The 12,216-nt window shown below is 32.7% G+C and overlaps 2 protein-coding genes across 5 annotated transcripts in view; both read right to left on the reverse strand.

The window, feature by feature from the left end:
• Positions 1-1,089: 1,089 nt before the first annotated feature.
• LOC119631328 (1,5-anhydro-D-fructose reductase) lies at positions 1,090-6,018 on the reverse strand. 2 transcript variants are annotated; one of them, XM_038023437.1, is made up of 6 exons: positions 5,551-5,924; positions 5,189-5,424; positions 2,101-2,268; positions 1,846-2,018; positions 1,445-1,787; positions 1,090-1,368 (listed from the first exon to the last, which is right to left on the reverse strand). In XM_038023437.1, exons 1-6 carry the CDS (start codon positions 5,768-5,770, stop codon positions 1,171-1,173), a joined length of 1,338 nt encoding a protein of 445 aa, XP_037879365.1. In that variant the 5' UTR covers positions 5,771-5,924; the 3' UTR covers positions 1,090-1,170. The 2 variants fall into 2 exon arrangements, with proteins under 2 accessions (XP_037879365.1, XP_037879366.1); XM_038023438.1 differs by lacking the exons at positions 1,090-1,368; positions 1,445-1,787; positions 1,846-2,018; positions 2,101-2,268 and adding exons at positions 2,981-3,179; positions 3,234-3,570; positions 3,654-3,994 and having other exon boundaries at positions 5,551-6,018.
• Positions 6,012-12,216, reverse strand: part of LOC119631329 (aldo-keto reductase family 1 member B1-like) — a 9,544-nt gene continuing 3,339 nt past the window's right edge. The window contains exons 3-8 of one of the 3 annotated variants that reach the window (XM_038023441.1): positions 9,688-9,855; positions 9,239-9,411; positions 8,985-9,129; positions 8,277-8,474; positions 8,106-8,207; positions 6,012-6,065 (exon numbers count right to left, since the gene is read on the reverse strand). In XM_038023441.1, the coding sequence (XP_037879369.1) occupies positions 6,027-6,065; positions 8,106-8,207; positions 8,277-8,474; positions 8,985-9,129; positions 9,239-9,411; positions 9,688-9,855 (825 nt within the window). In that variant the 3' untranslated portion in view covers positions 6,012-6,026. Of the gene's footprint in view, positions 6,066-7,962; positions 8,208-8,276; positions 8,475-8,984; positions 9,130-9,238; positions 9,412-9,687; positions 9,856-12,216 lie in introns of those variants that run through there. The other 2 variants (XM_038023440.1, XM_038023439.1) reach the window with 2 other exon arrangements.

Below are 12,216 nucleotides of genomic sequence, written 5' to 3' on the forward strand. Positions count from 1 at the left end.
AAATATACTGCTGTAGAGGATTCGTTTTAGTATCCCATCCTAATGAAGCAAACATTTTCGTTGATTGCCTCCAACTCCAGCTATCCACGATCGGTTCGGGCCTAAGTTCACTATACGTCGCTATATGCATTCATTTATTATGAAACACTCGATCCATACAATAATTAAACGTAAGGTCTTGAATAGCCTATTACTACAAGTAATCATTACAATGTATTTTACATAATTAATTAGTAATACGCAAAGACTTTAATAAAACCATGTTTTAAAAAAAATCCTTTTAGCTCTGATATTTACTCTGAGACAAAAACTCGAGACAAAGCTTTCGATCAGATTCATCTGCGAATTCGATTTGTAGGCGGTTCAGGTTATTTTCAAATTTTTTTGCAATTTTATGGGTAATAACCTGATTTTTGAAAAGGGAAGAATGTTTCCCACAGATTCTACATAGTAGATTAGACGAGCATGCTTAAATCGATTTAGAATATGGTGCTTAATTCTTTGTGGGGTCTCTGAAGCTACCTTGCGGACGTTGCAGACGTTTTCACAAAATGAATATACCAACCATCCTTTCATGATAAGTATAAAAATAATCTAAATTAAACATCGAGTACTTTTATCTTAAAAATGATGAAATTCCTAAAAAGATGAAAACGAACGAAATAACAAAGTAACACTAAGTTTTTAACACTTACTGCCACATGAAACTTTTCGAAAAATTGAACTGAATTGAATAATTGAACTACATCAAATATTAGATACCGTATATGAATAATTAATATCCATGTATAGGAATTTGTAAAATTTGGTGACATAGGGACGGAGTTACCTGGTTGTAAAACCGAGATAATTAAAGACAAAGTACATCAGAAATACTTCATTGGGCTGCCCGCCAGACATAGCTAAATTGATTTGACTATTCTATGTGATTAACATTACACACACTCTATAGTGTGTAGAGTGGATATAATTGCAAGCCAATTTAATCTTTCCTTATACTATAGTATAAATCTCTTGCATATTTCTCTTAGTGATTACTTCCCGTTACGATGCATTTTTTAACGTTTTAACTCTTGCGTTCATTAGTACTTATAAATTTTTATTTTCTCTCGAACATTATTTCCAAAATTCAAGTGAAAAATTCTTTTATCTCTACAGTCATAAATTTCATCAGAATTCAATATGGAATGGGAAATATTTGTGGTTTTGTGCTTTTATCAAATTGAATGGAACTAAACGATCACCAGTGTTAAATGAATCCATAATCTCAATATCATTGGCCGTCAATTTGAAATCAAATATGTTCAAATTCTCTTCAATACGTTTCTGATTGGCAGATTTCGGTATAGGTACGGTACCAATGTCCACCTGCGGAAGAAAAAAAAAAAACCATTCAATATGTAAGGTTTAAATTATTTCATGAAATGTAAAACTGAAAACTAACCAAATAACGTAAAATAATTTGCGCCGGCGTCTTTTGATATTTGTTAGCTAAACTTTGAGTTTTTGGTGAAAAATAAAATTCGGGTGTCTTTGCCGTTAAATTGGGACGACCCAGTGGTGAATAAGCGGTCAGAATGATGTCACGCTCCTTACAAAATGTTGTCAATTTTCGTTGATTCAAAGCCGGAGAACATTCCACTTGATTGGTGACTGGTTTTATGCAGCAATTGTCCAAAATTCTTTGCAATTGTTCGCTGTTAAAATTGGATACACCAATGCTGCGTACTAAGCCGGATTTCACAAGTTCTTCCATAGCCTTGTAAGTATCGAGATAGTCAACATCGCTATATATTAAAATGAAAAATATTAAATAAAAATTTTAATTAAAAGCAAAGTGCTTACGTCAATTGCAATTTATCATCCTGATCTCTAGGTAATAGAGTTTCCTCGTCCACATATTTATAACCCACCGGCAAATGCATCAAATACAAATCAATATAATCCAAACCAATAGTTTCCAACTGTTTAAGAAATGCGCCTTTCACACGCTGCGGTTCATGATGAATATTCCACAGCTATCCCATAAGTATACAATTTTAAATTTTCGATTAGCGTATATAGTTTGATTGTAGAAAAAATAGTTTTCATAGTTGTTACCTTAGTTACTAAAAAGATATCTTCTCTTTTGACGACACCTGCACAGATCTTCTCTTTAATCGCTTTGCCTACTTCGGCCTCATTTTCATAAAAGTATGCGGTATCGATGTGACGATAGCCCACATCAATAGCATGCTTAACAGCCATTTCTGCTTCTTCGCCCTTCGACTGGGAAAATACAATTTTTGAAAAATTAGATTGCAGTACATAAAATATTCGTAATTGTATTAAATATATGCAAACCACGCTTGTTCAGTTAATTAGAAATGAAAGCAATCAAATGAGTCAATCCAAACATATGCCCAAGCATTTCCAACTAAATTTTCTTTTTAGAGCATCTATCCAAATCTATCAAAGCACTAGTTCCTTTAACTTCCCATGTCGATCACAGGAAGTGCATGACTTCAACGTTTGTCACGCATGGACATACATACGGGAACAAACCTCTATATTCTGCATACATGTATTAAAAGTCGAGACGTTATCGTAAAAAAACAAATTTAGTCTGAATTCTTTCTTCCCGCTGCCACGAAGAACCAGTTGAGCCAGATTAAACGTAGGCGCCCTATATACCTGCATTTCTGTTTATTTCTCAAATGTCGAAATAATGAACATTTAATTAATGACTGTGTTTTTTACACAGGCATGGCAGTTTTTTATGCATAGTAAAGCCTGTTGCATCAATAAATATGTATTGCTTACAATATATCTCCCGCACGAATGGTAAAGATAAATAGAATTTACGGGCCGCCAGGAACTACCTCAATTTCATAATTTAACTAATTAGGCAAATAACTTTTATTAACAAGAGGGGAAAAAAGTCTTCTAAGAATGTTATATACAATAAAAAGAAATACAGATTTGAAATTGAAATTAGTTTTATTAGACATTTATGAAAATATACGAGAGTTTTTGCTTCTTTAGGGTTTTTCTCCTAAGGGCCATATTCGTTGGCCGCTTTTAAAGCCGTCTATAACAGCGATTTCTTCTTCGCTTAAATTAAAATCAAATATATCGATATTTTCTATAAGTCTCTTAACGTGACATGTTTTCGGTATGGGAACAGTGTCGATACCAATCTGAAAATTCATACATATTAAAATTTTAAAAGTGACAAGGAAAAAGGAACTTACTAAATACTTGAGAACAATTTGAAACTTGGTTTTGTTATATTTTGCAGCGATTGCTTTAAGAGCCCTCTCTTCGTAGAAATATGGTATCACGGTTTTTGGTCGACCCAAAGGTGAATAGGCAGTAATAATAATATCATTATGACGGGCATAGTCTCTTAGAACACGTTGACTTAAACCAGGATGACATTCCACCTGGTTAGTTACCGGTTTTATAGAACAATTATCTAATAAACGTTCCAATTGACCAATGTCAAAATTGGATACACCCAAACTGCGCACCCAACCTATTTCAACCAATTTCTCCATAGCTTTGTAAGTGTCCACAAAATCCACACCACTTGGAAATATATAAATAATCATCATAAAGTTAAAAATAAGGTTTAAAAAAAAAGGGGATTAAAGTTTGAACATTTAACAAACCTTGTTTGCAATTCGTTACTCCTATTATGAGGCTTCAAATCACCGTCATTCACATACTTAATGCTTATGGGTGAATGCATCAAATATAAATCTATGTAATTAACATTTAAGGCTTCCATTTGTTTTTTACAAGCACGTCGCACTAAATGAGGCTCATGGAAAGTGCTCCACAATTTCGTGACCAAAAATATTTCGTTACGTTTGATAAGGTTTTCATCAAAACACTCCTTTAGAGCTTTGCCTATGTTCGACTCATTGTCATATAGATACGCGGTATCTATATGGCGGTAACCAATTTTTATAGCTTCACGTATAATATGTTCACATTTGCCCTTTTTCAACTTGAAAGTAATAAATAAATTAAACTTTTCTTATTACTCGTAATATACACGATGTTTGCGATCATTACAAACACATTGGAATCAAATTATCTACATAGACGCACAATTACGTCATCAAATCTTTGTTTACAACGCGGTAAGCTTAAACTTTTGTTTTTCTTTTCTTTTTACTTTTGATATTCTAGTTAGATTGAGCGAGAAATTCATTCTGCTTGAACTCGCTACTTAATGACCACTTTAGTAATCTAGATTAAAACTAAAAAATGAATTATGGTTATATTTTTCATCCATATTCATCATCTACACTTAACGATAAGATCAGTTTGTGCATACAAATATTTGATATTTCAGACCATACTTCTCCCCATATAAAAAGTTAGGAAGAACTCGTTGATTTCTACTATTACCGCTTTACGTAAGCTAATTATTAACTAGTGACGATATAATAATCAAGATTTTTGTAAATATTACGACCAGTATAATAAACGTTAGCTAGATGGGTACTACGAATTTCCCTCCAAACTTAACTTTCTTATTTTAATTCCCGCTGCGAAGAAATAAACCCTTACCATAAGCAAAAAATAAAAAAGTTCACTTTCGCCCTCTTTCATATCTGTGGATTTGACAAACTTTGCTATATTCCTAACATATTGTAGTAGTAACATTGTTTATAAAAAGAAAAATGCCGGCTTCATCTTGCTACATCTTCTCATACAACTGTTGTTACTACTTCTTTGAGGCATAGAGTTGCCAGCAAAAAAATATATAGGAAAAAGCAAGCAATTTTCACGCTTTCGAAAAATATGATTATAAGTCAGCTTTTAATTCGATCGAGGCTTTTCGATCCATTGCGTCGAATCTATTTAGCAAACCATACATTTGAAGAATTTATATTTCTACGTTTAGAATTTGTTTAAAATTCGACAAATTGAAATTCGATGCATGCATGCATAACGTCATGTATAACACCTAAGGATGTTCCGCTTCCCATATGCAGAATCTGATCGAGCTGTTTTGATACAAAAAATTTCATACAAAAAACTTTTTACTAGAAATGCTTGTCATTTTCAATAAATAAATAAAAGAAATTTGTGAAGAAATTTGGCAACCATAATTGGAAAATTTCTTGGTCGCTTATGATTTAAACGGCTTTAAACTACATTTACGCAGACTTTATCGCTACGATAAACTCACCTGGTACGTTCCCAAGCCGAGTACAGGCATCTCATAGCCGCTATTCAATTTCACGGTAGGAGCTAATTTTGGATCCATCTTTGCTTTATTGAAATTTTCCTGATTACTGTTTTGAATGCCTTTGGTATGAAACTGTTTGCCTTTTCGTAGATTGTATTCGGTAATTGTGCGTTTGTTTCTTATTTCTTGCCAACCGGTATATTCACTTTTTTCCAATAGACAATGAGACTTTGCAGCTATAGAAATTTAACTGAATTGAATAAGAAATTTCTAGTTCTCAAAAAGTCACTTCATTTTTTCAAATAACTCAAAGCTTTCTATTTTTTCGAAAGAGAAAACGAGAAATACAGTAAGCAACTTACTTGCACAAAAAGCTTTCCTATTGCATACCAGTTGTTGTTCATATGGCTTTATTAATAAATTCTCTACATTATTTAATCGCATATCGTTGATTATCTTAATTGTTGAATATGCTCGAGGAGAAAATGGTTTTGTTAAATTTCCTTGAAAATTATTCTTGCATTCCACGAACCACCATTCCACCACCGCGCTAAGGCGACGACCGCCTCGCGTAAATTGCATATGTAGTCTTTGATGGTTTTCACACAAATGAGAATTTGTAAAAGTTTGCTGAGAATTTCTATGCCAATTTATTGTAATAGATTGGTCTTAAGCATCGCAAAGTTCATTCAGTTTTATTCTATTCGCAAATTTCTTTATGTTTTAAATATGTTTGTTAAATGCACCACTAAAAGCGTTTGCAGTTATTTTTCGTTATTTGAAACTTTTTACATTGACCAAACTGCCGCAGAAGTCTTTCAATCTTATAGCTCTGTTCTTAACATCCAGCAATAAGCATTATAGACGGCGTAATAATCTATTGCAATTTATATAAAATTCTCAAGTGGTTTATGCATTTTCCGCAGAATAATTTCTCTAACTAAACAACTTGCTTATGTCAAAATTAATGAAAAAAAAATGCTTTAATTTCATTAAAAAGTCGTTGAGAGATTGACATTTTCTATCTGCGTGTTTTTATCGCTAAAGTTTTAAGATAATTATGATCCAACGGAGAGCTAAAAGAGAAACATATGCCATCTTCACTTTTGATCAGCAAACGATACAAACCTTTATATTGAACCTAATACGCTTCCACCCATATGATGAACAAAACGAAAAGAGAAGACTGCAAATTTTTGAAAATTTTGAGAAAAAAGAAACGCTACTGCTAATGTATATAAAGGATGTCATAGAATGCATGGTGTATATCATTTACTTTGGACCGAGTATAGTTATCAGAATTTGTTTCTTTTGAAGATGTGCCTTTCTAAATAAATGTGTTGTCTTACTTTTAAAAATTTACCGCCAGCATAGGCGAGAACTATCTTATTACTTGTTTTTCGTGATGAAAATTCTGTTCTTGTAAGCAATCAAATAAAAATATTAAATGGACATAATTTTGAAAAAGGATTACTTTGTAATGTTTTATGATGAAAATTAATCCATAGTAGTGTTTCAGCAAAAAAAAATTAATGGTACGGAATTTGGATCACATAGGTCTATTGTTTTTGGACCCTAACATATATCACGAAACGCAAACTCTTATATATGAAGAAAATCTAACCTTCCAATATGCCAGCTTTTATTAGTTATCGCTTTGCGTGAAAATAATGTGTACCTAACGAGCGAATAATTGTAATAGACGCAGTGGTGTATGGTATGGAATAGGCGGTGTTTCTCGACTATAATGCACTTGGTTATATAAAATGTTAGTGTAAAACTGCGTCTTAATCGACGAACTGAGTCGCTTAAATTAGTAAATGTGTATCAACATTTCCACGTGTAATGAAAAAGAATTTTTAAATGCTACCTTTGCTTCATTTTTCAATTTGAAATTTTATTCTTTCAGTTGTAAGCAGATTTTTTTTTATTTTTTTTTTTTTTGCTATTATTGTAATTGAAATATTTCGAAAAAAGGAACATTTTGTGAAGATTTGAGATAATGCGCTAGAGCCGTCGAGCGAGAGCAGTCGAAGAAGAACAAAATAAAAATCATTTCATTTGGAAGTCGGCGAAAAGATATGACGAATTCTCGCAAGGCGCACAATTTTTACGTTAAGTACGTATGCCTTTGCTGATATTACACGGAGACAAGTTTTGCTAAAAAAAAAGAGCCCTACGCGGGTGAACAAGATATGATGGTACCTTCCTTTCTCTCTTACTATGTTTTCTTTTTCCCTTTGGATGTTGTTAAAGCTTTAATGCACAGAGCCATGAGAAGTAGAACGTGAATCCTATTAATGTAAAATTTGTATTGCTTAAGCTTAAGCAAAACCAACTTTATTTGCATAAAGTAAAGGCATTACATATACAAAATTGAAAGTTGTGAGCTTTTTAATAATAAAAACAATTACAAATTTGTATATATTTAAATAAATATATACGCAAAATATATATATATATATATATATATGTATATTTCTCCACGATGCATATAAAAACGATCTAATGAACAAAATGAAAATGATTTAATAAGACCTGAAAGCATGTACAGTTTTACCAGAAACAAAACTGATAGATCAGCAAAGAGAATTTATTGCAATATTTTGCTTTCTTCGCACTTTAAAAATTTTTTTACTTACACGTTCAAGTTAAAACAAAAGAAATGGTCATTAATTTATCCAGTTATTTAAAGACTAATTGATTAATGGTCTGTCTCCGCATTAATTACAAGACTGCACAGAAATTATATTTTTTTATAATTTCCTTTTTATAATATTTACGAACTTTCTTTTTTCGTTTGTATGAACTAGAAGGCAATCCTTCGTTAATATTGAATATTGAAAGGATAATATTTACTAGATTCGGAATGAGTCATAGATACAATACGCTGCCCCGTATGAAATGAATCCATTACCTTATGGTCATCGAGGTTTAGTTGAAAATCAAAAATGTTGAAATTCTCTACAATGCGATTTTTATTAACCGATTTAGGTAGTGGAACTGTGCCAAGCTCGAGCTGGAAAAGCGATTATGTTATGTAGTTAAAGAGAAATAGTAATTGCGGTATAAAATTAACATTACATACCAAATAACGCAACACTACTTGTGCTGGTGTCTTCTGATATTTATCGGCAATAGTTTTGACTTTCGGATCGTATAGGAATGTCGGCAACTTGTTAATTGGGTCCGGTCTACCCAAAGGACAATAAGCCGTTACTATAACATTATATTGTTTGCACAATTTAATTAAAGGCTTTTGATTTAAACCAGGATGGCATTCAATCTGTAACAATTATGAAAGCAAATCCATAACGGAGTTAAATATTGATAACCCTACGCATAATTTTTTTTTTTTCAGCAAAAATTGTGATAATTTTACCGAAAAATGATATTTTGTTTGATTTTTTTGATTGGTTGTTGAGACCACAATCTATTTCGTTCGAGTAAAGAAAAATTTTGGATTGATCGATATCGACAGAAACTGACATTAGGATTGGAATTGAAAGAAGCAGAAACAAAAATCTCCGCAGTGGAATTGTCTTTATTGAGTTATTAACTAACGACCGGAGTAGATTAAAACCTTAAATAAGAATTAGCTGAGAGGGCAGAAGGGACTTGTGGTAATCGAAATCATCAAACTTTTTTTTTTTTTTTTTTGAAATGTATATAAGCATTTAAAGATCTGTAGGCGAATTGAGTAGCAAACTACGGACGACTATTGTTGGAATTTCGCCATGCAATTATGCGTAGACTTAATGTTGCTTAATGTAATGAGTAATGTATGATTATATACTTGATTATGTATTGGCTTGATTTTACAGTTCTCCATTAAACGTTTTAATTGCTCCGAATTGAAATTGGATACTCCTATGCTTTTGGTTAAGCCTTTGGCCACCAGTGTCTCCATTGCTTTCCAAGTCTCCAAATAATCGATATCACTAAAATGTCATAAAATTGCCGTTTATTAAAATTTATTCTCTTAAATTTGCTATTGTTTTCAAATTTTTTTTTCCTATCGTGTTGTACCGTTTCGTTTTTGTCTTTTACCTCAATTCAACTTTTCCATTGGCATCGGTGGGAAACATAACATCATCGCCACGATATGCATACGAATAGGGCCAATGCATTAAATACAAATCGACATAGTCCATGCCAAAGTTAGTCAAAGTCTTACGACAAGCGTATTCAACACGTTCAGGCTCATGGAAATGACACCACAACTGAAAATATTAATTAAAACCACATTAAAAGTACGTTTATCACACTGACTGCTCGCATAAAGCGACTGTAACCTTTTGTTTCTTTGCGTTGCTTTCTTTTAATTTAAAATTTTTTTTTCTGTTTATTTTTTTTTTTTTTTTTTTTCTTCCTTTTCGCTGAACAAGCGAAACAGTAGGAGCAGCATTACAAAGCAGCTTATGTTTAACTTTAGGTCGTTTTCTGTACCAACTTAATGACAGTCAGTCAGTTAGATAGTTGTTACTGATTCTGATTACCTTAGAAACGACGAAAATGTCTTCACGTTTGATAACACCTTCAGCAACTTTCTCATGTACAGCTTTGCCCACTTCATATTCGTTTTCATAGAAGTACGCAGTGTCTATGTGACGGTATCCAGCATCAATGGCATCGCGTACAGCACGTTCGCAATCACCACCCAACGACTATGCGCGACCAAACGCAATGCCATGTCGTTGTAACATTAGATTGTTGCAGGCAACACCGTACACAGTGTATAACGACGATGATGATGATTATGTTGATGATAATTGGCGACAATATTGTACAATATGTGAAATATATATATATATATATATATATAGAGAGAGAGAGAGAGGGAGAGAAACAACAGTATTATTACTTTATTCGAGGGTAAGAACTCAAATAAAAATGGTTAATAGTTTTAAAAGACATTATGAAAGATTTAATCATTTTTCTTCACTCTTTAATGTAATTACTGCTTTTTATTTATCTTCATTCATTATCTCATTTAAGCAAAATCTATGAAAATTCATTAAAATATTAATTAATTTAAAATGTCATAAGATATTAATACGATTGTGTAAATCAAGAATTTCTCATCTTTGAATTAAATGATTTAAAATGCAATGAAGTATCAAAAGAGAGAGTATAAACTAAAATAATAAGTGATGTATCTATTCTTTTCCTTTTCTTTTAGGCATTAATGTCTTCTCTGATGATTTTCCAAAAATGTTTTAATGTTAAGAACAACTCTTTCAAATTGTATAATTGAGAAGGATAGGAATTGGATAGACGCATATATATGGACAAATAGAGTAAGAATCAATAGCAATAATGCAATAATACATATCGTTTACAATGCTTCTGAGGCGTGTTCGAGAACATTATAGCCGCAATAGATGAACTTTAAATCTTCGTGGGGGAGCATACCATTGATATATGGATATAATCGTAAACTTGCATATGTACGCAGACATAAGTGTATTGTTTTTGTTGAAGGTGAATTCACGACATTGTTTTATTTTAAGTTTTATCGTTGCGGGGATTTTCGGCAAAAGTGAAATTTTTGAACTGCATATATACTCAGCCAATCCACGACTATTTCCAAGAAAATTTGTATTAAAAAAACTTGGACTTTCGGTTTTGTTCTTACGTTTCTCTTTATTTATTTCTGAGCAATTTACCATAGATAAGCGATTTTAAGGGGAGTGGGAGGAAAAAACCCAGCGAAGTGACCCAACTCTTCTTTACCGTTTTAATATTTCTTATTCGTTCCGAACGATTTACTTTTCCACGTTTCCGTATCGCGAGTTTCTGTAAAAGAAAAGAATACGTCGCGGGTGGTGTACCAGCCAGCATCGGCCTACAGGTCCACTTGTCCCTCCCTAATCGTTTCACGTTGCAAGAGAGAGTATCCTTCAGTCATTCAGGGATGACGGCGAAGCCACACCGATAATCCCCTATCCGTAGAGTTAAAAAAAAACCCTAAAGTAAAAGTCAACTAGTTATGACCGTGATCACTTACCCTTGGCTGCTATCACACAACTGGAAGACTGAGCGTGGTGCGACACGCTTTTTTATAGTTGCGATCACCATCGCTGTCCCGTTACATGCATGTTTTAGACTATATTCGCTTACATATGCGTTGTGACGATATTCTTACACATCTGTATGCTAACTTAGGTTTGGTCGAACATGTTTGCTCAGCTCTGACTTGTCTAAATATGCTTCTCTTATGTATATCTTAGCATTAATACTACATTACGTACCAACTCGTATGATCTTATTGCTAGTGTCGGCTCAGGTACTAAATCGTATGTTTTGTCACCCGTTAAGCCTGTCCTCCTATGATATGTACAATGCATAATTTTACAAACCCTTCTTTTCCTATTGCCATGTTTTGCTTGTATGTATATTTTTATGTCTGTCTTATTGTTATCGTATGATTTTATAACCCGTTGAGCATGCCTTCATGTGACATGCGTCATATCCATAAGCTATCTTATTTTTTTCCTATCGCGATGTTTGTTTGTATGCCTATCCTTTTGTCTGCTTTATTGTTATTGCGGATCTAGGTATAAAAAAAAGACATCCAAAGAACGAACCAGACTGACTGCTTGGGGTCTACGTGTAGACATTTATTGCGGACGGACTTGTTATCAACTTATTAGCAAAACGCTTCCTTACAATTTATATACATATATATATATATATAATATAATATATACAAATTTAACTTTTTTCAGCCGATTTCGTTTTTATGTAATAGCACACATTTTGTTTTTCTTTACTTTTTATTATTATTATTATTATTATGATTATAAATTTAGCCAGAGAATAAATTCTAAGACTAAAGTCTTAAAGCACTAGCGTCTAGGGCTATCGGCTTTTTTTATTAAAAAACTCTACCGCACTTGAGGTTTGAACCCACGACTATTGAGTTGCTAGTCGAGACTCTTGCCTACTCGGCCACTCAGGCGGATCTCTTTACTTTTTATTTCCGGAAAAGTCTCTTAATCGCAAAATTAAAGATTGGGAAGTAT

Source organism: Glossina fuscipes, unplaced genomic scaffold (genome assembly GCF_014805625.2).
Source record: "Glossina fuscipes isolate IAEA_lab_2018 unplaced genomic scaffold, Yale_Gfus_2 1, whole genome shotgun sequence".
NCBI lineage: Eukaryota > Metazoa > Arthropoda > Insecta > Diptera > Glossinidae > Glossina > Glossina fuscipes.